The 25675-nt window shown below is 41.2% G+C and overlaps 1 protein-coding gene across 1 annotated transcript in view; it reads right to left on the bottom strand.

Annotated features, from left to right (window-relative positions):
- The window catches only part of STAG2 (STAG2 cohesin complex component), a 67767-nt gene that overhangs the window by 8981 nt on the left and 33111 nt on the right, over positions 1-25675 (bottom strand). The window contains exons 2-25 of the mRNA XM_075573416.1: positions 24428-24570; positions 23312-23371; positions 18070-18148; positions 17697-17849; positions 14243-14339; positions 13839-13915; positions 12687-12891; positions 12097-12248; positions 10057-10130; positions 9843-9966; positions 9630-9728; positions 9126-9205; positions 8456-8563; positions 7957-8068; positions 5933-6050; positions 4244-4347; positions 3912-4004; positions 3649-3738; positions 3024-3227; positions 2008-2078; positions 1033-1120; positions 860-940; positions 666-758; positions 19-193 (exon numbers count right to left, since the gene is read on the bottom strand). Coding sequence (XP_075429531.1) covers positions 19-193; positions 666-758; positions 860-940; positions 1033-1120; positions 2008-2078; positions 3024-3227; positions 3649-3738; positions 3912-4004; positions 4244-4347; positions 5933-6050; positions 7957-8068; positions 8456-8563; positions 9126-9205; positions 9630-9728; positions 9843-9966; positions 10057-10130; positions 12097-12248; positions 12687-12891; positions 13839-13915; positions 14243-14339; positions 17697-17849; positions 18070-18148; positions 23312-23371; positions 24428-24471 — 2581 coding nt within the window. The 5' untranslated portion in view covers positions 24472-24570. The remainder of the gene's footprint in view (positions 1-18; positions 194-665; positions 759-859; positions 941-1032; positions 1121-2007; positions 2079-3023; positions 3228-3648; positions 3739-3911; positions 4005-4243; positions 4348-5932; positions 6051-7956; positions 8069-8455; positions 8564-9125; positions 9206-9629; positions 9729-9842; positions 9967-10056; positions 10131-12096; positions 12249-12686; positions 12892-13838; positions 13916-14242; positions 14340-17696; positions 17850-18069; positions 18149-23311; positions 23372-24427; positions 24571-25675) is intronic.

Raw genomic sequence — 25675 nt, 5'->3', positions numbered from 1 at the left:
TCTACTGTATATATTTACCTGCGCTATTATTATCATCATCCTGGTCGATGAAGACATGATCCAAAATAAAACTTAGTAGTTCCGAGGGCAAGGATGACTCTGGAGAATACATTAGTGCCTCTAATGCATCGCGACCGCCAACTACAATCTGATGGCTAAAGATCATTAGCACATCACACAGGATAGTGAAAGCCTGAAAAGTATTTCAAACAGAAAACTAAAGTTGAAAGAGGGTCTACTGTTAAACCATAAAAGTGCCTGCCAATTATATATACGGAAATAGTCTTCAATTGAAAAATTGTTTGTTAAACTGCATATTTGGCACCAAAAACAATTATAATTTATTGAAAGAAGTAATCACTCCCGCAAGCCTACGTGTGTTTTATGTCTAGGTTTCTATCTTGCCCCCTGAGAGAGCTTCATTTTAACCACCTGGAGGCTTAATATTACAAATGCTTAATATCTCCTGAACTAAACATCTTATATAAAAAATGTTTTTTTATAATAATAATACAGCTTTGGAAAAGGTCACGAGATCTCCCAGGTGATTAGTACGGACAGCTGCTTTAACTGAACATTAAAGTATTTCGGCTATACTTAACAGGAGGAGATTAGAATGGACAGTTATGAAACTGCAAGTAAATAACCCTATACGGCTCACTAACCTGTTCTTTTACAGCAGTGTTTACATTGGTCAGGTAGTGCTGACAGATTTGGCAGAATACCCTCATTTGTCTCTTTAAGGTGATCAACGCCTCCTACAAAGAAAAAAAGGTTGTTTTATTCTCGTACCGTTTTTACAGACAGACACAGAGAAACACACATTTTCCAAGGACGTTTATTCTGGAAACTTTCTCACCTTGGTTGAGCCACTTTCAGAGATGTTTGCCAGTTGCCAGAGAATGACATAGTGAGCGCACTGCAAGGCGTGAATCACAATCTGAAACAAAGGGCAATGCTTTTACATTTCATTGTACAAGCTTTAATACATTCTGTAAACATGCATTTATAATGGTGTCATTAGTTACAAACCTGCTCCGGCATGTCCCCATTCTCAATACCAGTTTTCAGCAGCTTGTAATTGCTGCCGAATAAATCCCATCTTGAGAGATCATGGGCACTACAAAAACAAATAGAAACACATGGTTACATTCCTAGCAGGTTTAAGGTGTGTTTAATAATCTACACTACAGTCTCTTATTAACTTCAGTTCTCATTACACATTGTTGTGCGTGTTCTGCCAACCCGGAGCCTTATTTATTCCCTTGCAAGGAGGTTCTACTACCAAGGAACAAAACGGAGCATACAACAACATGGAAGTAGAACCATAATGTATTTATTGGGGATGAGACACTTAACATTTTGGCACCCAAGGACGGAAGCATGCTAACCCAGCGTGCACCCAAGGACGGAAGCATGCTAACCCAGCGTGCACCCAAGGACGGAAGCATTCTAACCCAGCGTGCACCCAAGGACGGAAGCATGCTAACCCAGCGTGCACCCAAGGACGGAAGCATGCTAACCCAGCGTGCACCCAAGGACGGAAGCATGCTAACCCAGCGTGCACCCAAGGACGGAAGCATGCTAACCCAGCGTGCACCCAAGGATGGAAGCATGCTAACCCAGCGTGCACCCAAGGACGGAAGCATGCTAACCCAGCGTGCACCCAAGGACGGACGCATGCTAACCCAGTGTGCACCCAAGGAGGGAAGCATGCTAACCCAGCCTGCACCCAAGGACGGAAGCATGCTAACCCAGCCTGCACCCAAGGATGGAACCATGCTAACCCAGGTTGCCTTTAGTTTCACAGAGCAATGATGACAACTTCCTAAGATGCAAGTTTATTTTGATCCAATTATTAGTTTGCCTTTTTGGTTGATATATAATTACAGAACTTATGAATAACTTCTCCTATACTCAACATTATGGTCACCAAAACAGTGAATGTTTAAAGAAATGTGTCACTGTATAAAGCAGAGTGTCATTGTATGGAGCAAGGATTCTTACTTGTGGAAAGCAGTTATTCTCTTTAACGTTGACAAGACTTGATACGCATCCTCCTCATCTGGCTCTTCTTCCTGTAAATGCAATATTTAACTATTGAATTACTTCGAAAGCATAAAAAACAGGCGCCAATACAATACGCTAGAGCAGGGGCGGACAACTCCAGTCCTCAAGGGCAACCAACAGGTCAGGTTTTCAGGATCTCCCTGCTTCAGGACAAGTGGCTCAATCAGTGGCTCAGTAATTATGACTGAGCCACCTGTGCTGAAACAGGGATATCCTTAAAACCTGACCTGTTTTGTTGCCCTTTTTCATGTAAACAAAGTTTAATACATGTATTGAATATAATGCATGATATTTTCATGAATGTAAGTACCCAGTTCTATCAGATTACATTTATTTCTTGACCCATACAAAAAATGCTATCAATAAATATCTGATTCTGCAACCAAGTTAATTGTCAAGTGTCCGTTTGAGTAATCCATATAAACCCTTAATCGTGCTATATAGATTTTAGTTTAAATGATGAACATAAGCATAACATTTTTGCAATAATAAGAAAATAGCCGTTTGCTATCACTAAGTGAGGAAATGTCAGGAAACAATTCTCCAAGAGGAACATTTCTTATTAACATAAATGACAATTAAAATCAAGCACGTCACATAAGTTATCAAAGCATATCAATTTTAAAAAATATATAGTGTGTGTGTATAACTTTAGTCCTATAGTGGGCCCTCTAAAATTGTACATGCTGTCACCTTAGCAAGGGTGAATTTTCTAGCACCCACATATAATTTATTTGTTTATCTTTTTTTGCTGCTTGTTTGCTTTGCACCTTTGAGCTGCTAAACACTTTATTTACAATGAGAATCTAATCATTCAAGCATCAAGCTACACCAACTGTTTTTAAGCAATCTGGGACTTGTGCTAAAACAAAAGTGCTCTTCTGGAAGGGGATAACCTCTCCATGGTTTTTTTTTGTTTGTTTTTTTTAACCAAAGGAAAACAAAAGACAAACCTCTTGCAGAAAGTCTTCAAGAAGGCGGTTGAACTTATCTGCCAATTCATCAATTAACTGACTCTTTGCAATGTCCACTCTGTTAAAAATGGTGAACTCCTCATTGCACAGTGCATGGTACGTTTTAGAACAGGCTTCTAAAACATCTGTGTCTGTGTGCTTCTCCACAATATTACGTATCTGACGCAACAATGACTCCAAATGCTGTAACAAAAGAAAAAAGGATGTTAGCATTATGTAGAGCTTAGCTTTCAGATATGTTCTTGAAAATCTTTTCTACTTGAATTACGTGTAATGCCTTATTTGTAATTCACCAGCATTTCTAGTTCAAGTCACATAACTGTATAACAATAACATATTGTTTGACTCGAGGGGAAACTCCTGGGATTGTGAAGATTGATATTTCTGGAAAGCAACCCTTTAATACATGTCAATTCTGGGAGAGAATTTGGGCCAACAGCACTATCCTGCAAGAGCTCCCAGCAGTGGCAGAATTAAACAGCTGTTCTCCCATAAACCTTGTAAATCACATGGTGACTCAAAAAACAATTTGAGCATGCAAGCAAGTTAAAAGAAAACGCATATTCCTAATTAGTCCCAGGCTAGGAAAGCATGGAAACGTTACCTTCTCCAGTCTGCCTGTTGTATAGATTTCCAAATCAAAGTACTGTGGCAGGTGCAGGAGATTTGTCACCTTCTCTGCATCTACAGAATACTGTTTCAAGAAAAAGAGACTGTCAAATGTCAAACTTAGCACGTTTAACAGTGTATTGCAAATGCATATGATAGGATATGCACTGATGCAATAAATGGCAAAGGTCGTACAAGAAAAGCGCATTCTACCCTTCCCCACCAATGTGAAGGATATAGTAATAGCATGATGCTTACCTTTGCCAACAGCTGAGGGAGGGATACTGCAAAAAGTTCTGTAATTCGTGTCTTGTCATCTAACTGCGTTTTCTTTTCTTTTGCTGTTAGGACCTAAGTAAACAAGGACATTATATAAATATTATTTTGGCCATGAATGGAAGACTCCCCCCAGAGTTTACATTTCCAGCAAAATGGATACGAAAAAAATATATTTGTAATTATCTTTATGCAATTGGCTGTGCTGCAACAGCCTAAAGAATCCAAGACTAATTTCCAACAAAACTTTAATCCAGAGAGGCGGTTTAAGAAATAAAATCATGCAGAAGTATGAGTCAAAATTAAAGATTCACCCTTTTTCCGGTTCCTCTTCCTACAGGGGGATGGCATTCAGCAGCTTGCCGAATCGTACAGAGCATTATTTCAATCAGTGCACTTTCCTGTCTGTCGGTCAATGCTGTAAAGCAAGGGAAACCACAACATTTGAAATAAAGCACATACAGTATGCATTAGAAAAAAAGACACTTGCACGGTCCTTCATTTAACAGTAAATTAATGCAATATTTACCAATTACTGATAGCAATACCTAGAGATATCTTCTCATCTACTTGCCATACAATCCCAACGTATGAATACACATGCAAAGCTATTTTTGTGACGGTACTGTCTGGTACTCAGTAGCGGCACCTGTTTCCCCTACTGCAGGTTTTATCCCTGCTTCCTCAGGGGGCGAGGCCGTCACTGTACACAGCCAATCTCTCCCCGCATGGTTGAGCTCTACAGAGCAACTCCACACAGACCGGAGCAGTCCTATTCCCCCAGGTGTCATTCTTAGAGGTGGGTCGTGTATGCGCGTTCTCTCTGGGAACACCCACCATCCTCCCCTAAAACCCCCCCCCCTCTCTCTCTCTTTTCTCTCCCCCTCTGCAAAAAGCTTTCAATAATGAGATATATATTAAAAACTATAGGTAGAAACAGATTTTTAATTTCATACACAGCTTTTACAGTTATTAACAGTAAACCTTTCTATTAGTAATGGAGTTTATAAAGAAGAAGCTATTGGCAGAATAATAAGCAATTCTTTTATTTTCAGAGGCTGGTAATGGCTGTATTAATAGAACGAGGCAGTAGAGATCAGAAATGTTTAGGCATGTGTATCAAGCAACAGGTTTCTACAATAAGTAACTTGTGTTTGTGTGTGTTACTTATTGGGGGAGGGGTGTTGCGTGTATTGGGGGAGGGGGGTTGTTGTGTGTATTGGGGAGGGGGGGTTGTTGTGGGTATTGGGGGAGGGGGGGTTGTTGTGGGTATTGGGGGAGGGGGGGTTGTTGTGGGTATTGGGGGAGGGGGGTTGTTGTGTGTATTGGGGGAGGGGGGTTGTTGTGTTTATTGGGGAGGGGGGTTGTTGTGGGTATTGGGGGAGGGGGGTTGTTGTGGGTATTGGGGGAGGGGGGTTGTTGTGGGTATTGGGGGAGGGGGGTTGTTGTGGGTATTGGGGGAGGGGGTTTGTTGTGGGTATTGGGGGAGGGGGGTTGTTATGGGTATTGGGGGAGGGGGGTTGTTGTGGGTATTGTTGTGGGTATTGGGGGAGGTGGGTTGTTGTGGGTATTGGGGGAGTGAGGATGTTGTATGTATTGGGGGAGGGGGGTTGTTGAGGGAGAGGTGGGGTGTGTGGGGGAGGGGTGTGGGTGAGGAGAGAGGTAAGTGAAGGTGTGGGGCGTAGAGAGAGGTGGGGGGAGAGGGGGAGGAGCGGTTATGACCCCCCCAGTGGACACTCTAGTCCTGGGAAAGCTGTCTGCGGGCCTGAAAAACGGTACCTCTTTTTTTTTTTTTTTTTAACCAAAAGAAGAAAAGAAAAAGCACTGTGTATAGGTGTACATACTGTACAGTATATAACAGGCTTCAATGTTCCATCTGGTGTGATCTTTAGGCACATAGTGATATACTTCACCAACATTGCAGCTAAAGCCTATGTGATTAAAGCCTCAGGGTTATAACAGGGAAACAAATAATCCTGAATGTGAAATTCATATACACTTACCCTCCTCCCCATTTAGTGGATCGTCCAACAGTAGGCTGTTCATACATTCCCAATCCTTTAACAGCTCAGTAGCACAGTCCCACATGCTGTCTACAAGGTAAGCTGCATGTTCGTGCAACTAAGAGGAAACAATCAATGCAATCCAACATGAATTTGTATAAGATGAAAATTAGCTATGAGATTAATGAATCACGTACAGTATAAAGGCATAAAAAAGCTAGGTAGCAGTCCTAATCACATTGTGTGTATTGGTAATACGCCTTTGGGTTGTTAAAGTAACCTAAAATTTGGTGTCGTCTGGAATCACAGGGAAAATCCCAGGCAAAAAAAAAGGAAAAGGATGCAGGAAAAGGTAGAACAAACTTTATATAAATAAAAAAGCACTTACAGAGCTGCAGACATATAAGGAACCTAAAGGTAGTCCAAAACATGTAACCCCACTCTCAGTAAAACCTAGTGCTGGCCATGCACCTGGGAATACCACACTGAAGGGTTACAGAGATTCAGACAGCTCCTCAAAGTCTGTAGATTGTCAGCAGCTGGCTCTAAAAATTGCCTCAACGCGTTTCGTCAGAAAAGGACTTCTTCAGGGGGCTTTTGTTTGTTCTACCTTTTCCTGCATCCTTTTCCTTTTTTTTTCTCCTTTTCCTGCATCCTTTTCCCTGTGATTCCAGACGACATCAAAAGTTGGTTACTTTAACAACCTAAGGGCGTATTACCAATACACACAATGTGAGTTGATACACTATATGGTTATAGAATTTATATCTATATATACATTATTACACTATGTGTGTCTATTTCTCTACATCTGCATGATATCCTGCTGCCTGTGAGCCTGGAAGATATTGGGAATATCCTGCCGTCAGAGACCACAGACCATATAAGAAGTATCCTGACACCCGAAGTTTCTCTATTACAGTTTGGTGAAACTGATTAACCGAGATGCCTGTTTTACCTTACTAAATGTGAGTGCATTACCATCTTTATCTATATCGAATACATACAGAATTGCACTATTGTGTTTACTCTCTTATTTTTATATCATCTGGATGTGAGTGTGCATTGGATCCTCCTACTCTACGCCATCCCTAGTGGTTGAAGAACCCACTTATGACCCTCTGCTGCACCCACCAGTTTCTGCCTACATCTTTAAATTGGGACTATAAGTATCCTATTTATATTCAAAGTATATTTTTTTGCGCTCGTTTTCTTGTTTTCAGCAGTCCTAATCACCTGGCCAGATAGGAAACCGATGAGATATTAGGCAAAGCCATGCTTGTGACAACTGGACAATCAAGACAAAGAGAAACCGCTTCAGTGGTTCAGCTTCCAACTACTTTGCACTGTTTGTATGATTACATGACAGAACCGCAAGCCTAGCCTACAAGTAACCAAATCTGCTTTGCTTTACAGCATTTTTACCTAAAGCAACGTCCCCATTTTTTATGGAGAGAGAGGGAGAGAGGGAGGAAAGAGGAGAGAGAGGAGAGAGAGCTCTCTAGGGCAGAGGTGCGCAAAATTTTCTAGGGGGGTGCGCTGGCGGTTGCCGAGGCTTCGCACTCTTCCCCACGGCATTTAAATATAATGCTGGGGAATCGCTTGAGGCCCCTGCAATGTCTCCTATTTCACTTACCTTGTCTTTGGCCGCGTATAACCATGACAACGCAGCATCAAATGACGCCGCAGGGTCATGTGATGCGACATCACATGACCCGTGGCGTCATTTGACCCCGGTTTCTATGAAACGGGGGTGGGGGGCACGCGAGCGCTGGGGCTGGGAGGCAAGGGGGCACTGCACACAAACTTTGCGCACCCTCTAGGGCATATGTATACAAGTCAATTTAATAAACACAATAATGCATATAAATTGTTAGCAATGACACTCAAATTTTAAAAGTATAAAAACCACCAAAAATTTGATGGATGCATTTATATAATTCTGTGGAGCTTTTAACTTAATTTTTTTTACAAAGGTCTTACACTTTCAGGCAATATAGATTATTTTTTCATTGTTCGCATACCTCGCTTTCCAAAAAGAAAAACACCAGGGTCTTGACAAGGTTGGCATTCGGACTAAGCCTCCCTCTTCGCTTCATCATCCCCTCTTCTTCTGGATCTCGACAACTGAAGAGTCTGTGAATTGTTTGTTAATTATATTAACTAAAGAATCATAGAATCCAAAATCAGTAATCGCTGTGTATGAACCTATACATTCCTACATGACAATCTAATTAAAGGGCTAAATATAGGCTTGTTAATTCAAACAATCATTTTAATAAATGTTTTTGTTTTTTAAATATAGTCTATATATACAACATATGATTACAAAAAGGTTTCCAAAAAATGTATTTTGTTCACTCCAACAACTGTGTTACGCTTTATGTAAATGCACATTTTCTTCAAGTGAAAAGCATTCCTTCCCAAGTGATGGGTGTGGAGAATTATGTTACCTCTATCACATAAGGTGGAAGAGACAACAATTAAATGACTGATGCAAAAACATTTCTCTGGGTTTCTTACTTTTTGTAAAGGAACTCTCCAGCTGCAACTGCTACTGGCCGATGGGCTGAATAAACCAGATGATAAACATTTTCACAGTCTTCAGCAGTCAGAACTTCATCACTACTCCTACAGAAAAAAGACACATACATAGGGAGAATTCTAAAGAAATGGTCATACATATTTGAAACTGATAACTAGCCTTAAGGTTACAATCTGATATGCTGAAGTGTGGAGCAACCATGTCCAATAAATAAACTGTGGAAATTCAGGCCTGAGAAGGGCATTAAACCATATGGTTTGCCAACTCCAGATTTATCAATTGAAGCTCTACCATGCATTAGAACAGGGGTAGCCAACTCCAGTCCTGAAGGGCCACCAACAGGTCAGGTTTTCAGGATCTCTCTGCTTCAGCACAGGTGGCTCAATCAGTTGGTCAGTCATTGACTAGTCAACTCCAGTCCTAAAGGGCCACCAACAGATCAGGGTTTATGAATATCCCTGCTTCAGCACAGGTGGCTCAAACAGTGGCTCATTCTTTGACTGAGACACCTGTGCTGAAGCAGGGATGTCCTGAAAAAAGGACCTGTTAGTGGCCCTTGAGGACTGGAGTTGGTGACTCCTGTATTAGACGTAATGAGGACAAATTGGAGCTTAAACATTAATAAATAAAATAAAAAATAAAACTTACTGTAAAACAAGAGTAAGTAGCTTTATTGCTTGCACTGCGACATCATACTCCTTGTCAAGTGTCATTGATACAATTCTATCCTACAAAGAATAGAGAAATTCTACCGTCAAAATAAAGAATTTCAACAAAAAGTTCTTAAACCAGCATTCCAAGCACTCATTGTATGAAAGCAAGGGTTCCCCCCGGAGCTCAACGTCGTTAATTTCAGCTCGGAGGACCCCCTTTGTAGGTGCTGCCGGTACTTCTTAGTTCTTAAAATCTCCCACAGCACGTTGGGCCAAAAGGAATTAGTCACGGCTTTCTAGGCTTCTCGTGCCACCGGAGATTTAAACTTTCATATTGTTCATCCAACCTGGGATCGTACCGAAGACACCTTTGGGGTTAAGTATCTCGGGAAGCAGGTGGTCCCTGCAGCTGAAATGAATGCGGTTGAGCTCTGCAGACCCCGTGTCCCGCCAAGAAAAAAACCCTAGGCAGAACCACAATTTTAAAACGATCAAATACCTTGAATCGACTTGTGAACAGCTCCAGTTTGGAATTCAGCTCGCGGTTGTAATACAGTCCTTGTAAAGCAGTAAGGCATTTCAGCCGAACCTCCCCTTGCTAATAGAGAAGAAAAAGATCATTGTTAACAGTGTATACATTTAAAAATGTCTACGATTATTAAAAAGAATGCATATTAGACAACTAAACTAAAAACTGCACCATTATACATACCTTATCATGCATCGTCCAGCCCACATATTTTAAATAACTGTCATTAAGGAAGGCGTCACTATACATTTTCATCCAAACACCAATCTCTTCAATGCATATAGCTCGGATTTCAGCAATAGCATCGCTATAAAATATATATATATATGAATTAGAATGACACTAATGCAATATAAACAGAAGAAATAAGTAACGAAATTATAAAATAGTGACTTACCGGTATCGATGTACAAAAACGCCTTTAAATATTGCATTCATCATGTTTTCTATTTCATCCTGGTTCTCTTGTAGCTGTATTAAAAAATAAATTAAAAAAAGTTAACTTTTGACAATGTAAAGCAGGGGTGGACAACTCCAGTCCTCAAGGGCCACCAACAGCTCAGGTATTAGGGTCTTTATGACTGAACCACTGTTTGACCAACATGTGCTGAAGCAGGGACATCCTTAAAACCTGATCTATTGGTGGCTCTTGAGGACTGGAATGGACCACCCGTGATGTAGCCAACATACAACACCACATGGAGTATTCAGTACATTTAAATATAATGTTAAAATGAGCTATACAAGGGCAGATCATGTTAACAATAATGCACACATGAAATAGTTATTCTGGCCATCCCAAAATTCTGTATGCAGAAGAGAGACCTATACTGTTGGCCACAGCTCAGATGAAGCCAGAATACGGTACTAAACATCCTTAAATTTTTTTTTTGCATAAATAAATAAATAAAAGACCCATATGGTGTAGGAACACATGCTCACCATCCGTGGAGATATGCAGTGATATAGTAATGTTAGCACAACATTCAAAATACTTGATATTCATAAGCTGAAACGACTCCGATTATGTGAATTTAGAACCAGTAACTTTGGCTCCAAAGAAACCAGACTATTCAGACAATAATCCGAAGTATAAATATCGCAGAGGAAACCTGAAAGAACACTTCAACGTGTATCTGTTCTGACCTCCTTAACGTTCTGCAGGCTTCCTATTCCTTTCTGTATAAACTACAACATTCTAATTTTCTATTAAGGCTCTAACACCTAAATATATATCAATGTGATTTTGCGTTACACCTCTACACATCTCTTATGCTCGACACAAGCTTGTCCCATCTTCACACCTTTTACCTCTACAGCACGCCCGTCAAACCTTTTTTTCACAAATCTCTCCCTACCTATGAAACTCTCTTTCACGCAATACTCATCAACCACCTTCACTTTCCACATTCCCAGCTACAAAGTCACCTCTTAAAAGAAGAATTTCATTACATTTTCTATGCCTCTACTATGAACTCCAGGTGCACTTTTACTTATAATGTGTCTGTCAACTTCCCGACATACCACTTAGATTGCAAGCTCTTCGGGACATGGTCTCCTTTGCCTTATGCTGTTATTTACCTGTTGCACCATTCCCATTGTTTGTAATTTACCTTGTATTGTAATTTTGTAAAGCACTACGTACATTGTTGGCGCTATATAAATAAAAGTATATATACTTATTTCAAGTGTAGTAAACTAAACTAGTGACACAGAACACTAGTGTCACAGTTCCCTGCCTTGTGTCACAAAAAATGCTGATTCCGCTAGTTGTGTGTGGCTGCAGGTGACTTGGAGATAGCCTGCACCATACTGCAAGGAATGCCTACATTGCTGGAAGGAAGGATAACAGGAAATGTGTGTAATTAATTTTTATTACGCCTGTATATTGTGTCATTGAGCGCTTGACCTAAAAGACACTATATACTGTATTAAACACATTCATATTCCATACCCTCAACATGAAACAAATGTCTGTATATTGCAAGAGAGCTTGACTTGCTAAATTTGATAGGGTCATGCTGTAGGGGATAAAATTGGAAGTACAAGAAATCAACCACATCACAAAGGTATTAATAGCAATATTACAGCCAAACAACAGATTCGGATTGCTTGCTACATCTGTTGCAATCTCCAGGATTACTATTAGGTAACAAAATGATAACATGTGGCTGTATCCCAACACATATAAACATGTACATTCTACTTTTGTATCGATTTCAATAGTTAAATAAGGGTTTTGCCGAGAGTGGATACTGCAAGATAAATGCTCAGATTACATGTTTGCTGGGATCACAAATGTGCACAGCGGATCTAGACACTGTACATCAACACATTACTGCCGAAAAGAACTTACTCAAAGTTTGCGGCACTGGCAAAAGTATCTTTCTACAAAACTGTAAGAACTACTTTAGACACAAGATCTTTTTGTTCTAACCTCCTTTCGTTTTTGTAGCAATAGTTCAAGTCTGTCATTGGCACGTTTCCCAATTATCTTGTTTCTTTCCGTCTCATACTGTCTCTGTGTATTGTCCATGTTGATGCTCAGGTTCAATGCCACATTAACCAAGGCTGTCATTAACTTCATAGCTGTAATATGAAAACAAAATGAAACGACGGAAAAACTAGAAAACCTCTTTGCTAAGCTTATTTAGGGAAGAAAAAAAAAAGAAAAGAAAAAAGCAGAATGAAGATGACAGCAAAAACATGCACTGTTAATATGAGATTTTTCCTGTTTTTACAGGATACTAAAAAGAATAAAAACTGTATTCAATGTAAATATATGTTATTCATGCATTTTATTCGTTGCAGGGGCAAACCGGTGTATATATGTGACATAGTTATGAGTAGACCATTAATATGATCTGACGCAGTGTTTCATCTAAAACAATTACCAAATCTGCTGTGAAAAACATGCATGGACAAGTTAAAAAGTAATCCAAGAATAAAATAAAAAATTTAAAACAAAGATTTTGCATTCATACAAAATATACGTAAATGAGCAAAAATAATTTAATGATTGCAAACCTGCTAATGTGCTTGTATGTCGAAATGCTCTGACTTGTGAGTCAGACAGTCCAGTGAGAAGAGAAATGACAGTGTCCATCATATATTCATCATATATAATGCTGTACTGACATTGGCGTACTAACACCCCAATGAACTCACAAAAACTGTATTTGAATTTCTTCCACTGAGGACCAGCCATGGTTAGTGGGTAATCTCCACTGTCCTACAAACAGCAAAAAAGCAATAGGTCAGATAATTTTCAAACGTAACATTTTATGTAATTGGCTTTGCTCTCAAACATAGATGCAGACATCAACTAGCTTTTTTTTTTTTAAGGGTTATTTCCGGGTTTTTTTTCTTCTAATTCTAATACTTAAGTAATAATCCCCTAAGAACAGGGCTAGCCAGTAATGCTCTGTTATGATTACTACTATTATAGGCTAGATGTATGCTTTTTTTTATTTTTCATAAAAATATAGAAAATTTCATATCAAATTGATATTACTTGCCTAGTAAAGTAAAATTGTAAACACGTTGCAGCCCCTTCCCCTTCTATACATACACACACACACACACACACACACACACACACACACACAGTACCGGAATCGGCCATTTGGTCGCGGCCATCTTGCCACGACCAAGTTGCTGCTGGTGTTTGTACACCGACGGCCCCTTCGCCCCATCTGCTCCGCCGCTGAACAATTTGCCACAGGTCGTTTCGCCAATAAGGTAAATTATCTTAAGGGGTTTTAGCGGTAAGTGTTTACGGGTAGTGAATTAGGGTAAGGGGTTAAGGTTTTTACGATAGGGGGTAGCATTAGTATTAGGGGCTTTTAGGTTAAGGTTAGAGGCTTACCTTGGTAGTGAAATGGCCAGCGAAATGTTCCTGCAGCGTGGCGAGTGCCGGTGACTTGTCACAGCAAGACGGGCGCAACCAAATGTCCTAGACCACACAGCCACACCCACCCTTGTCAAACAGACACAGACACACACACACACTCTGAAAGCTCATTGGCTAGAATTCAAATCTTGGCACAGTGCCAACCATTCCAGGCATTACTGGATGAATAAGGCCTTAAAATCAGCTTTCAGAACTGAAGGGATTATCAGTCTAAGCGTAGACTTCATTTATTTCCTCTCAATACGGACATTTAAAAATCAAAATACCTCATCAAATTCTTCTGTCATTCTTCTAATTATTTCCGAATTTTGCATATGACGGAACATGTCACTACTGACAACACCTGTAGATCAAAACATGGTAGAATTTATAACAGAACTGCCACACCAATATCTTGCTTAGCATACTTTAAATGCACCATCTTCGCACCAGAAGATGTCAAGGTAGGCACTACATTCTGATACGCACACATCAGAGACAGATACTTACACACACAAATGCATACAAATACCTTGGGGAAAAGTTTAGATACTACAGAGATAAGACTAAATAAAGAATTATGCATATTGGATTATACTAGGTGCAATAGGCAATATTATACATTTGAATATAGGGGTAACATATAGACAAAACTGGTTTCCTGCATTGCGCCATTTTGAAATAAACGTACCTTTACATCCCGAACACTGAATAAAGAAGTTGATGAGATCAAGAAGAGCTACATCTTTGTTGCTTTTATATGCTTCTATCCAGTCATCTACAACAGACTAAAAAAAGAAAAATCTGAATAAAATAGCCGAGGTGAGCAACGCATATATTGTAGACTAGCTGAGAGACCCGGCGTTGCCCGGAATGTAATGTTCCCGCTCCTCTCTGTCTCCTCTCTCCTCCCCCCTCTCTCTGTTTGTCCCCCATTCAAATCAATCCAATCCCCCCCCTCCCTCCTTTACAGCTCTGTTTGTCCCCCTTTACAGCTTCATGCAGTGTGAGTGCGTCAGTCATTGTGTGTGCGTCAGTCAGTCAGTCAGTCAATGTGTGTGTGTGTGTGTGTGTGTGTGTGTGTGTGTGTGTGTGTGTGTGTGTGTGCGCGCGCGTCAGTGAGTCTGACGCAGAAACACAAACACACACACACACAGACTGACTGACGCACACACACACACACACACACACACACACACACACACACACAGTCAGTGTGTGCGTGTGTGTGTGCCTCAGTCAGTGTGTGCGTGCGTGTGTGCCTCAATCAGTGTGTGCGTGCGTGCGCGTCAGTGAGTGTGTGCGTGCGGCAGTCAGTCAGTGTGTGTGCGTGCGTCAGTCAGTCACTGTGTGTGTGCGTGTGCGTCAGTGTGTGTGTGTGTCAGTGTGTGTGTGTGTCAGTGTGTGTGTGTGTCAGTGTGTGTGTGTGTGCGTCAGTCAGGGTGTGCGTGCGTGCGTGCGTCAGTCTGGGTGTGTGCATGCGTCAGGGTGTGTGTGCGTGCGTCAGTCAGGGTGTGTGTGTGCGTCAGTCAGGGGTGTGTGCGTGCGTCAGTCATGGGGTGTGTGCGTGCGTCAGTCATGGGGTGTGTGCGTGCGTCAGTCATGGGGTGTGTGCGTGCGCGTGGCAGCCAGCCGGTGTGTGTGTGTGTGTGTGTGCACGTGAGTCACTCTGTGTGTGTGTGTGCGTCAGTAAGGGGTTGTGTGTGTGTGCATGGCAGTCAGTCAGTGCTTGTGTGTGCGTCAGTGAGTGTGTGTGTGTGCGTGCGTCAGTCAGGGTGTGTGTGCGTGCGCCGTTCAGTGTGTGCCAGCCAGTCAGTGTGTGTGTGTGTGTGTACCTCCTTGCGGCAGAAGGTGCTCCCGGCCGTGGGGGGGGGGGGGTTGTGTGTGGGGGGGGTTGTGTGTGGGGGGGGGGGTTGTGTGTGTGTGGGGGGGGGTTGTGTGTGTGTGGGGGGGGTTGTGTGTCGGGGGGGGGTTGTGGGGGGGAGGTTACCACCTTGCGCCACCCGGTGCTCCCGGCCGCGGGGGGGGAGGGGGGGTTAGGTTACCCCCTTGCGCCACCCGGTGCTCCCGGCCGCGGGGGGTTGTGTGTGGTGGGGGGGGAGGTTACCTCCTTGCGCCCCCGGCTCGGCCGCGGGGGGGGTTAACTGCTTGCTGGCGCTCCCGGCGGTAATACGGGGCCCAGATGAGAAGAGCTGAGTGGCAGGCGGCAGCGTGTGAGAGGCGGCGGGAGTTTTGCTGGCGGCGTGTGAGTGGTGAGGTGGAGGAGGCTGAGGTTTGCGGTAAGGGGGTGAGGGGGGGTTTGCGGTGAGGGGGGGCGGGGAGTTTGAGGTGAGGGGGGCACACACACACACACACACGACGGGAGTGAGAGGTGGTGGAGAGTGGGACTGGCGCAGATCCGAGGTGAGTGTGTGTGTGTGTCTCCTTTGGCCCGTCACTCCGCCTCAGGCCAATGAGGTGTGCAGGGGCGGGCGGGCCAAGGGAGCCATCTCATTGGCCTGGCCCAAGGTCCAATGTGATTGCCGCTAGGGACACAGGGAGGGACACAGGAAGACACATACAGACACAGCCACATATGACGGTTTCAGAAATATATAGTAAGATTACTTCAGCACTAAATTGACTAAAGGTGACAAAGCACTGACAAGGTATTTAACTGTTCACTGATAAGACAACTTCATAGCATATTATAGTTTACTGTTACTATGCTCTCATTCTCCAGCAAAGTTGCAGCTCAACAAAGAAATGTGCTAATTGCCTAACCAAAACTACAGTATATTGAACATCTGCAACATTTATTTTAGACTGCAGTGCTGTATGATTACTTTATAAAGCTTTAGAAATGTACCAGTCACAATAGAGATACAGTGCAAACAAACTCAACAAACCATTACACATTAAAAAAAAAAAAAACAGACTTCAATTCAGTATACCTGCCCTTGTGCAAGTGCTTGAAAATAAACATTGTACAACTACTGGAAGTTCTATGACAAACTGGTACAAAAATGATTTATTTTTTAATATATACAGCACCACCGCGTTATAGCGCGATCCGCTACAACGCAGATCCACATATAACGCGGTCTGAGTGTGGCTTCCGTTTTATAAACATTTCCAAGGGTTTTTTGTTTTAATAACATTCAATGCTTTATTGACTTACCCAGCATCGGCAGCTCTCTCCTCTCCCTGCTTCATCAGGCTGTCCATTTTGAGCGCAGAAGGGTTACATGACCCTTCACTGTCCAATAACAGCCTAACAGTGAATGCATTTGATATAATACACTATATAAAGTTGGTGTGATGAATCTGACTCATTAAATAAACTTAACATCTGTTGGATTGCATTGTGCAGTAGATGTTAAGTGTGTTTATAGAGTCAGATTCAGCACACCAACTCTGTGGTGTAGCAGCTAGAGAATTGCTACTAGCATATGAAGGGTCATGGGTTCGATTCTAGTATGTGTATTATATAAAATGTATTCACTGTTGGGCTGTTATTGGTCAGAGAAGGGTCATGTGAATCTTCTGCGCTCGAAAGTCAAATTGAAAGCCACGCGCTGATCGTGGTGGCCATTTCATGATCCTAGTTATAACACAATATCCCGGTTATAACGCGGTCTCAGTATGTGGACCCCGAGCACCGCGTCATAACGGGTTCAGCTGTATTATTTTTTTTTAGTGTTCAATTTTTCATTACACCACAAGAGTCTTAGCAAAATGTTCTAGTTTTTCAAAAGCTATTGACTCAATCGCTACTATTCAGCTAAGACCCATGAATCAGGTGTGAAAAATACCTGCAGCTGGTGTCTGGAAATGCCAAAACCAACTGGCAAATGGGGAAAAAAATGTTTTTGAAAATGAGAAAAGGCACCACAAGCAATCACTTTAGACAGGGTGACAGGGTTAAGTCAGGGGTTCTCAATTCCAGTCCTCAGGACCGCCCAACAGGTCGGGTTTAAAGGATCTCTCAGATTCAGCACAGGTGGCTCAATCAGTTGCCCTCCGTTCTGAATGTGATCTTTGATTGTATGAATTTGTCATATGCACTTAAAAATATGGACATACTCTTAACAGATGTAACGATTCCCAGGATAAAAACAAACAAAAAAAATAATATGCGGATAGAACAAATGAGTTGATATTACCTGCATTGCACTCTTGCCCATCTTAACAACCTCAAACAGCATCATATTCTCGACTCCATTTTGTTGATGATGTCCATTCATCCAACTAGGGCCGCCAGGTATGCCACTTCCCATTCCTTTTTCACCAGCCCCTTTCCTTCCTTTTTTACACGTCTGTTTGATGAAAAATAGCAGCTTGTGTAATTGCACGTATGTTACACAAGGATATGTATTGCAAATCTCAACAGATATTTTTCTTGGTTTTTAATAAACTTTATAAAAAGGTATTTACAACATTTAAACAACTTTTTGAACAGTTTGCATTATTTCAAGCTATAGCAAGACATTTTTAAATAGTTTTTTTTATTTGAATACAAATAACCATTAAACATACTTTTCCTTTGCCTTGCTTCGGGATTTTTGCCTCGCTGTCATCAAAGTCTGTATCGGACGAAAAATGCATTTCCGACTCCCTAAGATATGAAAGAGGCAAGCAGTTTCATCAGTTACCTTTTATTAAATGCCCACATCTAATAAAATAATCAAAACAACTTTCAATTTGGCATGACATGAAATCTACAATTTACAACAATTCTTATTAAAAATTGTTGAAAGGGGTGTAAAGAATTCAACTTTAATCTGCGTCAGGTTTCCCCAATCAACAGGCCAGGTTTTCAAGAACTTTCAAACAGTTATTAAACCAATTAACGTAGCTCTAGTTATAACTAAGACAACTTGTATAGGAATGTTTTACCCTCAAAACCTGGCATTTTGGTTCCTTTTAAGAATTTAACTTGGGAAGCTTTAATCTATGTCATATTCAAGCAAAGTATATTCAAAGTATATAAGAATATCAATAATATAAATAAAATGCAGCTTTCCTGGAAAGTCAATATAAACCATTTCTCATGGTGGTTTTTATATTAAAATCAAATGTTTATCTATGTTCATCTGCTGAACGCACGAAAAGAAAATAACACCAACATATTTTTTTTTACACACGACGATTTTTCTTTCACGTTTATTTTATTGAATTTTCCTAAATAAATCATTTCAATGCAATTAGTGATTTATACAAATGTTTGAATAGCGTTTGTGGGTGGGGGGTACAGAAAAATAAAAGGGGGGAGGGTAGAGGATCAGAGATATTTTCACAAAGATTCATGATCTTCACAGTTTGCTCATCTCTATTAGTTTTGATTTCAAGCTAATTACCTTGCAAAAGGGGCTCCCAAATCCTTCGACATTTGGACGTGTCATTAATACAGCTGGTCATCCTTTCCATTTCCATAACAAATAGAGTAATACCTAATTTATAACTACCAATAAGGTAGGGGGATACGGTCATTTCCAAAATGACGCGATCACACAGCGAGTTACCAGGAGGATTTGGGAAAATAGTTTATCGCCTTATCAGGGTTCGAGGGAATGTTACCCAAGATTATTAATGGTTTCCTAACAAGGGTAATCCCGGTCAAAGTATGTATGCAATGGTAAACCTGCGCCCACAGTTGCTTAAGATAAGGACACCCCATCCAAATATGTTTCAGTAGGGGGGGAGGAGGGGGTGGGGGAAATAGTTAACCCCGTATAGACCGTCTAGTAATTTTGACATCCAAATATTTAATGTATGTTTTACTCCACTTAAAATCGAAATGTACCTTCAAAAGTTTCAGGGTGTGAAGTGAGAGGTTAATATCTAGAGCTTGAGACTTAATATTAATTTCAAACCCACACTAGACCCCGAATTGCTGCAGAGTGGACATTACATTTAGCAGGGATATTAGTGGTTTATTAATTGTTAATATTAGGTCATCCGCATAGGGACAGCTTGTATTCCTTCTCTCCTATTTGACATCCAGAAATATTCAGGCTAAAGCGAATAAGGTTACCAAGTGGTTCCATTGGAAGTGCAAATAGCAAGGGGATAAAGGACACCCCTGTCTAGTCCCATTGGCTAAATGAAAATAACAGGATGTCATACCATTAGCTTTTATAGCCGCCGAAGGGCAGGTGTATAGGGATTTTATTTTGGTCTGCAGCTACCGCAGTCCACGCTGTCTTTGCCTTCTTTGGGTACCAGCACTTTGTGAGCCTGTGTCATAGATTCTGCTGGCAGGGATTGTCAAGACTATTCCTGGCCTCGAGAGATTCTAGGGAGGTTAAAATGACCTTAGGTACGTGTCAAGTTGTGGGGAGGTTGGAGTTTCTTAGTCTGCCATTGAGCTAAATTATACAAGGATTCCTATAATTTTTTTTATTCTTTTAGTGCGTTAATCTGGGAAACGTGTCTCCGGCACATTTTTTCGCCAACTTTCTATCCGTCTTATTTGGCTGCTGATAGAATCTGTGTTGACCCCACTTCATACCCCTTTCAGCCCTGTCCATCATTAGGGAGTTAAGTTTGATTGTATGCTCGTGTCGTATTCAGATTGGCCTATGATGGATCCAGCTGATGCAAGGTTGTCGTCTTTCTCAGTTCTAGAGAGAGAGCATCTCTCTCTTTCCTCTTTTGTTCCCATGTTGCAATGGAAATTGGTATACCCTCCAACGTGGCCTTATGGGATCCCAAACCATGGAGCTGCTAACCTCCGGCATTATATTGATTGAGATATATGTCTATCTCCCTATGAATAGCCTCCAGTCTGTTGGTAAATCAGAAGGGAGTCATTAAGTCTCAAATTGATGGGTTGCCTCGTCCTAACATGGTATTTAATTCGAAGTCTCACTGCACTCTAGTCCAACCAGGTAGTAGGGATTATTTCCACAAATTTCACAAAGGGCATTGTGGGATAGCCCGTAAGATCAAGTTTCAAATATGTGTGGTGAACATTAGAGAAGGAAGTATTCTCCCGATCTTGAGGATGCAATGCTCTCCAGGTGTCCGTAAGGGCATGGTTTATTTAATAGCTTTAGGGTACTTTTAGACTGGGAGGCTTGCGTGCCTGGGCTAGATTTATCAATTGTAGGATTTAGGCTATATTAAAATCCCATCCTATATAAATTGTAACTAGTCTGACTTCTTCAATTGCTTCTAAAACTGTTCTTTAAAAAAATGGTGCTGGTTCTTATTTGGGGCATTTACATTGATTTTGGTAACCATCTCTTGATTTTACCTTTGACCATGACATATCTACCATTTCCATCCACTTTAGTGGAATCAAGCTTGAAGTACAGTTACATACATTGTATAAGTGTAACTACCACACGTTTTGCTACGCGCTGAAGCGTGGAAACATGGGGGAAATATTTGCTGTATAGGAGATGTTGATCTTTCACCATTAAATGGGTCTCCTGGAACAAAACATTACCCCCTTGCTTTTTTGCCCCCATCATTGCAGTGAATCTTTCCTGGGAGAATTTAATCCACTAACATTCTGGGAGACGATACAGATTGTCATGATATGAGAAAGGGAGGAAATGTGTCTATTTAAAGATTTTCGCGCCAAATAGAGCCCTGATACTGTGCTAGGTCTCTGAAGGTGCCATGGGGTGAGGCCCTGTGGCCAATATATACACCTGTTTGTGATTGGAACCGCCCTTCTCTCATTTTTGGGGACGGGGAGAAAAAAAAATGGGGGGGTGGGAGGGGGAGGAGAGCAAAAAAGATGGGGAAGCTGGGGGAACCCGAATCCCATTAAGGGAACTGGCAGGCCCAGGGAGTGCCTTTGGGGGAAAAAAAAAAAAAAAAAACCGCTCGAGTTGGCACTCATTGAAAGAAATGCACGTAGTGGCCTGTAGAGCACAATATAAATTCAACATTCGAACAAACAGAGTCGTTTCCAACCCTTTTTTGGGGGAGAATCTTGTAAGAACAGTATCCTGAAACTGAACCCTCCCAAGCCACCCCCCCCCCCTTTTTTTTTTAGATAAAAAAGGGAGCTCTAAATACAAGTCATTGTTGAGAACTTCTCTTATAAACTAGTGAGGTCTCCTGTTTAGTACAGGACGAGTAATACCTCACGGTATAAGGCCCCTAGCTGTATTAGACCCAAGTTAATATCACATGACCTAGTTGGACTGATAGGGCATCCAGCAACATTAGTACCGTAATCCCGCCATACATAACAGATTTAGTATGTATTATTAAAGTTGTTGTTTAAGCTTCGCTGAACAACGAACTAATATGTATATATATATATTATTTTTTTTCAGATCGGACATAGGGCCCGTAGACTGATATCATGTCCCTCAGAGAATAACACACAACATATGAGAGTAGCACCATAGCCCGCCTTTCCCTGCCCTCTATGGAGCAATATATTTCTGCACATGGCCCCTTATTAATTGGAGAGTATATGCAGGCCCCTCATACGTACATCACAAAATCCTGTCTTGTCAACTCAATTCAGATCATTAGCTGGAGAGTAAGTACAAACTTCTAAACTAGTATACATCATACAATCTTATTCTAAAACTGCAAGTTGAGGGGATTAACGTGGACGATACACTGATTCATATGACTGTTCCAGGTACATTACAGTGTTTGCTACTGCCCAGTTATAATGCAACCTGTCATCCCGACCGTCCTTTATTCACTGCGGTTCTCCGGTGTCCGGGCCATGATGCGTCTCTGCTGTGACCTTGGGCCCTTCCGATTTCTCTTCCATCTGGTCCACTGCACTTGAGTCTGGCCCAGTCTACGGTTCAACGCCTGGGCCTCAATGTCCGGTCTAGGATGTTTGGCCGTGACCAAAACGCCGCCGGGACACGTTACCGTGATGTCCGCTCCAGACCACTGTCCACCAAGCCAAGTCTGACACACACGACCGCCTGCTCCGACAACTGCATTTTTAAATGTCCCTCATGGGACCGGTACACTGCCTAGACAGGCTGCTCCAACATGCCATCTTTAAATGTCCCGCGGGACATTTAAAGATGGTGTGTGGGAGCAGCCTGTCTAGGCAGTGTAGCGGTCCCATGCAAGACATTTAAAAATGCAGTTGTCGGAGCAGGCGGTCGGGACATGCAGTTGTCAGAGCGGCAGACCTGGCTTGGCGGGTGCGCGGTGGACAGCAGGCAGTCGGGCTAAAATTCTGCATGGAAACCCCTACCAGTACCTGGCCTGGTGATCTCGAAGGGCTTGGATTATGGCTCGTGGATGTCCCTCTTTCCGCAAGGTCGCTGGTGAAAGATCTGAAAAGATCTGCAAAAACATGCCCTCCACAGTAGCCGAACCACTCTCCAGCAGCTCTTAGAATGTGCTTCTTGCTCTTATAAAAAGGTGGAGACGAATGATTACATCCCTAGGTCTATCCAGATCCCGTATCTTGAACGCAGGACTCTGTGGAATCTATCAATGAGGAGAGAGTCCACTGTTCACGTCGGGGCCAGGGATTTGAACAGGCGGGAAAGGTTTAACTACCATCTCTGAATTTCTCAGTGCCAAAGTGAGAAAGGGACCAGGAAAAGTTACATAAGCAATAAGCCGCTACGATACTCTCTGCTTTCCCAAAAACACCTTTGACTTTGTTCCACGAGACACCCAGCTTAATGATGCTGAAGGTAGAAATTAAAAAATGTCATGAAACGCCCCGTTATTGCAGTGTGCATCACTTATTAGCAGATCGTGACGTTTTCGGAACAGTGCCCAAATAATATAACATATACCCCCACAGGGGTATATTACAACATACCTAGGGGGTCCAGCATTGCAGGAGAGAGGACCCATGTCATGAAGGGAGGAATCAAGGGGTCTGAAAAGAGGGATAAAATTGGATCAGCACACAGGCAGGTAGGATAAAAAAAAACATAGTACATAATACATGTGTAATTACCATCTACAGCGTAGAGGGGTGGGGGGGCGAAGCACAAGCACTATTCAGTTGAAAATATGACAATATCCTCCCAACTCTTTAAAATACAGCTTTTCTATTCTCCGATAAGAAAATTTTTTACAGGTTCCTAAATAATGGTATTAAAGCTGCAGTTCAGTCTCTTTTGTTTTTTTTTTTAATTTATTTTTTTACTTCAATAGTTTCATGTGGGCAATCGCTAATTACCTAAAGAACTGCATAGCTGCCGGTCAATTCGTTCTCCATCTATTGATCGGCAAAGTTTGGCGACATCTTTAAATATGGGGAATGTAAATCGTTGCTATAGGAACAATACTTCTTACAATAATGCAATGTTGCAATGCAATGCAATGCTTGTTAAAATAGAATACATGAAAATTGGTCTTTCAAAGTTGTTGTTTTTAAAACAGAAAATGCTAAAAGTATTTTTTCTTACTACACAACTGATTTATTAAAAAAAAAACACATGCAGGATATTGCCTGAACTGCAGCTTTAACACATGCAATCTTCTAATTCTCATAACAAAGAATCTCCAAATATTCTTGTTTGGGGATTACACATTTAATGTAGGAAATAGTACATTTTGAGAGAGAAAAAATAAATAAATAAGGGTTGTTTTTACTTAATAGTGTGCGAGGCAGAGCCAAACAGACCCATCGACTTCTATACCTCTTAAAACACTCCCCCTACACAACACGTGGGGAGAGAGACCTGTGAACACACCGGAGATACCTGGGAAATAATTCTATTTGTATATTCAAAATAACTCACATGTATTCTCCACGTATAGCATTTTGTGAGCTATAAGTTTGCAGAGTGAAACCTAGGCAAAGCAAATGTGGACATTGACACATCTCTAAATGCCATGATATTTGTTTACCAGTTCTGAAGGATTTGTAATCTTAATAAAACCCATCTGTATGTGCATAAAAAGAACATCTGTTATTAGAACTTACTGGAGGAGATGGAAGTCAGTCGGTATTTCTGGAGCGGCTATCATTTCTTTATCATCTTCTGGAAAACCAATGTCCTTGAAATTGACTGGTCATAAACCTGCTGACTGAAGCGGACTATTAGCAGTCTTTAGTGGACACAGGTTCTGCAAAGAAAGAAAAACAAAATGTTTGTGCACAGAGTGTGGCAGATGCTTACAATAAAATAATGTAAACCACTAACAATTACCAAGTAAAAATGTTGGACAACGAATAAAACAATTAGTAAATACACTTCACCGAGACGCGTACTGGACCAAAGCTATTCATTTATTGTGTATTGCAATTACTTACGTAAACAAAATAAGTGGAAAATAGCACTGTGCATATACACAGGCACATAACTTATTGCTTGTTTTTGTTACAATAAGTAGTGCTACTGCATAGTATTACCATAATAAACCTATATTCCATACACATTGAGTAATATTAACAATTTAGTAAAGCAACTGGGTATATGGTTGGAAAAAAAGTGCCAGAGTAAAATAATCTCATCCCGTTCACGAATCCCAGCCGGTTTACTAGGGTTGCAAATGAGACTTCACAAAAAAACATTATATTTTCAAAAACATGTAATATTTACATGCATGTTAATTTTCAGAATTATTTTTCAGATTTGAATTTATCGTCTGCCAAATCAAACCATGCGTCTGTTATACAGAGGCGGTTCATAAAAACAATGTTAAACTACTGCAATTTCTCAGTTGCAAGATACAACATACTGTTCTTGAAGATCACAAGGTGGAGCTCTAGCCCCAGGCTAACTAAGGAAACTGAAGACAGGTCATCCAGAGGTTGACCTAGTTATTTGACAGCATTCTTTTCATAGCAAACTATTAATATGGCAAAATCTGCATTGCAACAACGATTTACCACGAAAATAAAATTGACATGACAAATTACATAAGACAATTATTACTAAAAGATAGTATTGAACTTGGCAGGCCAGTCATGGTTACCATAGTAACAGATGGAATAGATGGACTTGCTAATTTATTTGAAATCTGTGATGCTCAACATAAAACAAAAGCGTCTGCAAACACTTAGGCCCATATATACTAAATGGTGCTATGCATTATGGCATCATAAGGATCAAATCAACTTAATGGGCCCCTGGTATTATCTGGTTCAGCATTGTTTAGTAAACCAAAGCTTAATTAAACACCTTTTAATGAGACCCTTCAAGAAAAAAAAAATGTTACGGGCAAAAGA

Source organism: Ascaphus truei, chromosome 16, assembly GCF_040206685.1.
Source record: "Ascaphus truei isolate aAscTru1 chromosome 16, aAscTru1.hap1, whole genome shotgun sequence".
Taxonomy (NCBI): Eukaryota; Metazoa; Chordata; class Amphibia; order Anura; family Ascaphidae; genus Ascaphus; species Ascaphus truei.
The sequence above is the reverse complement of the archived record's forward strand: the minus strand, read 5'-3'. Positions and strand labels throughout refer to the sequence as shown.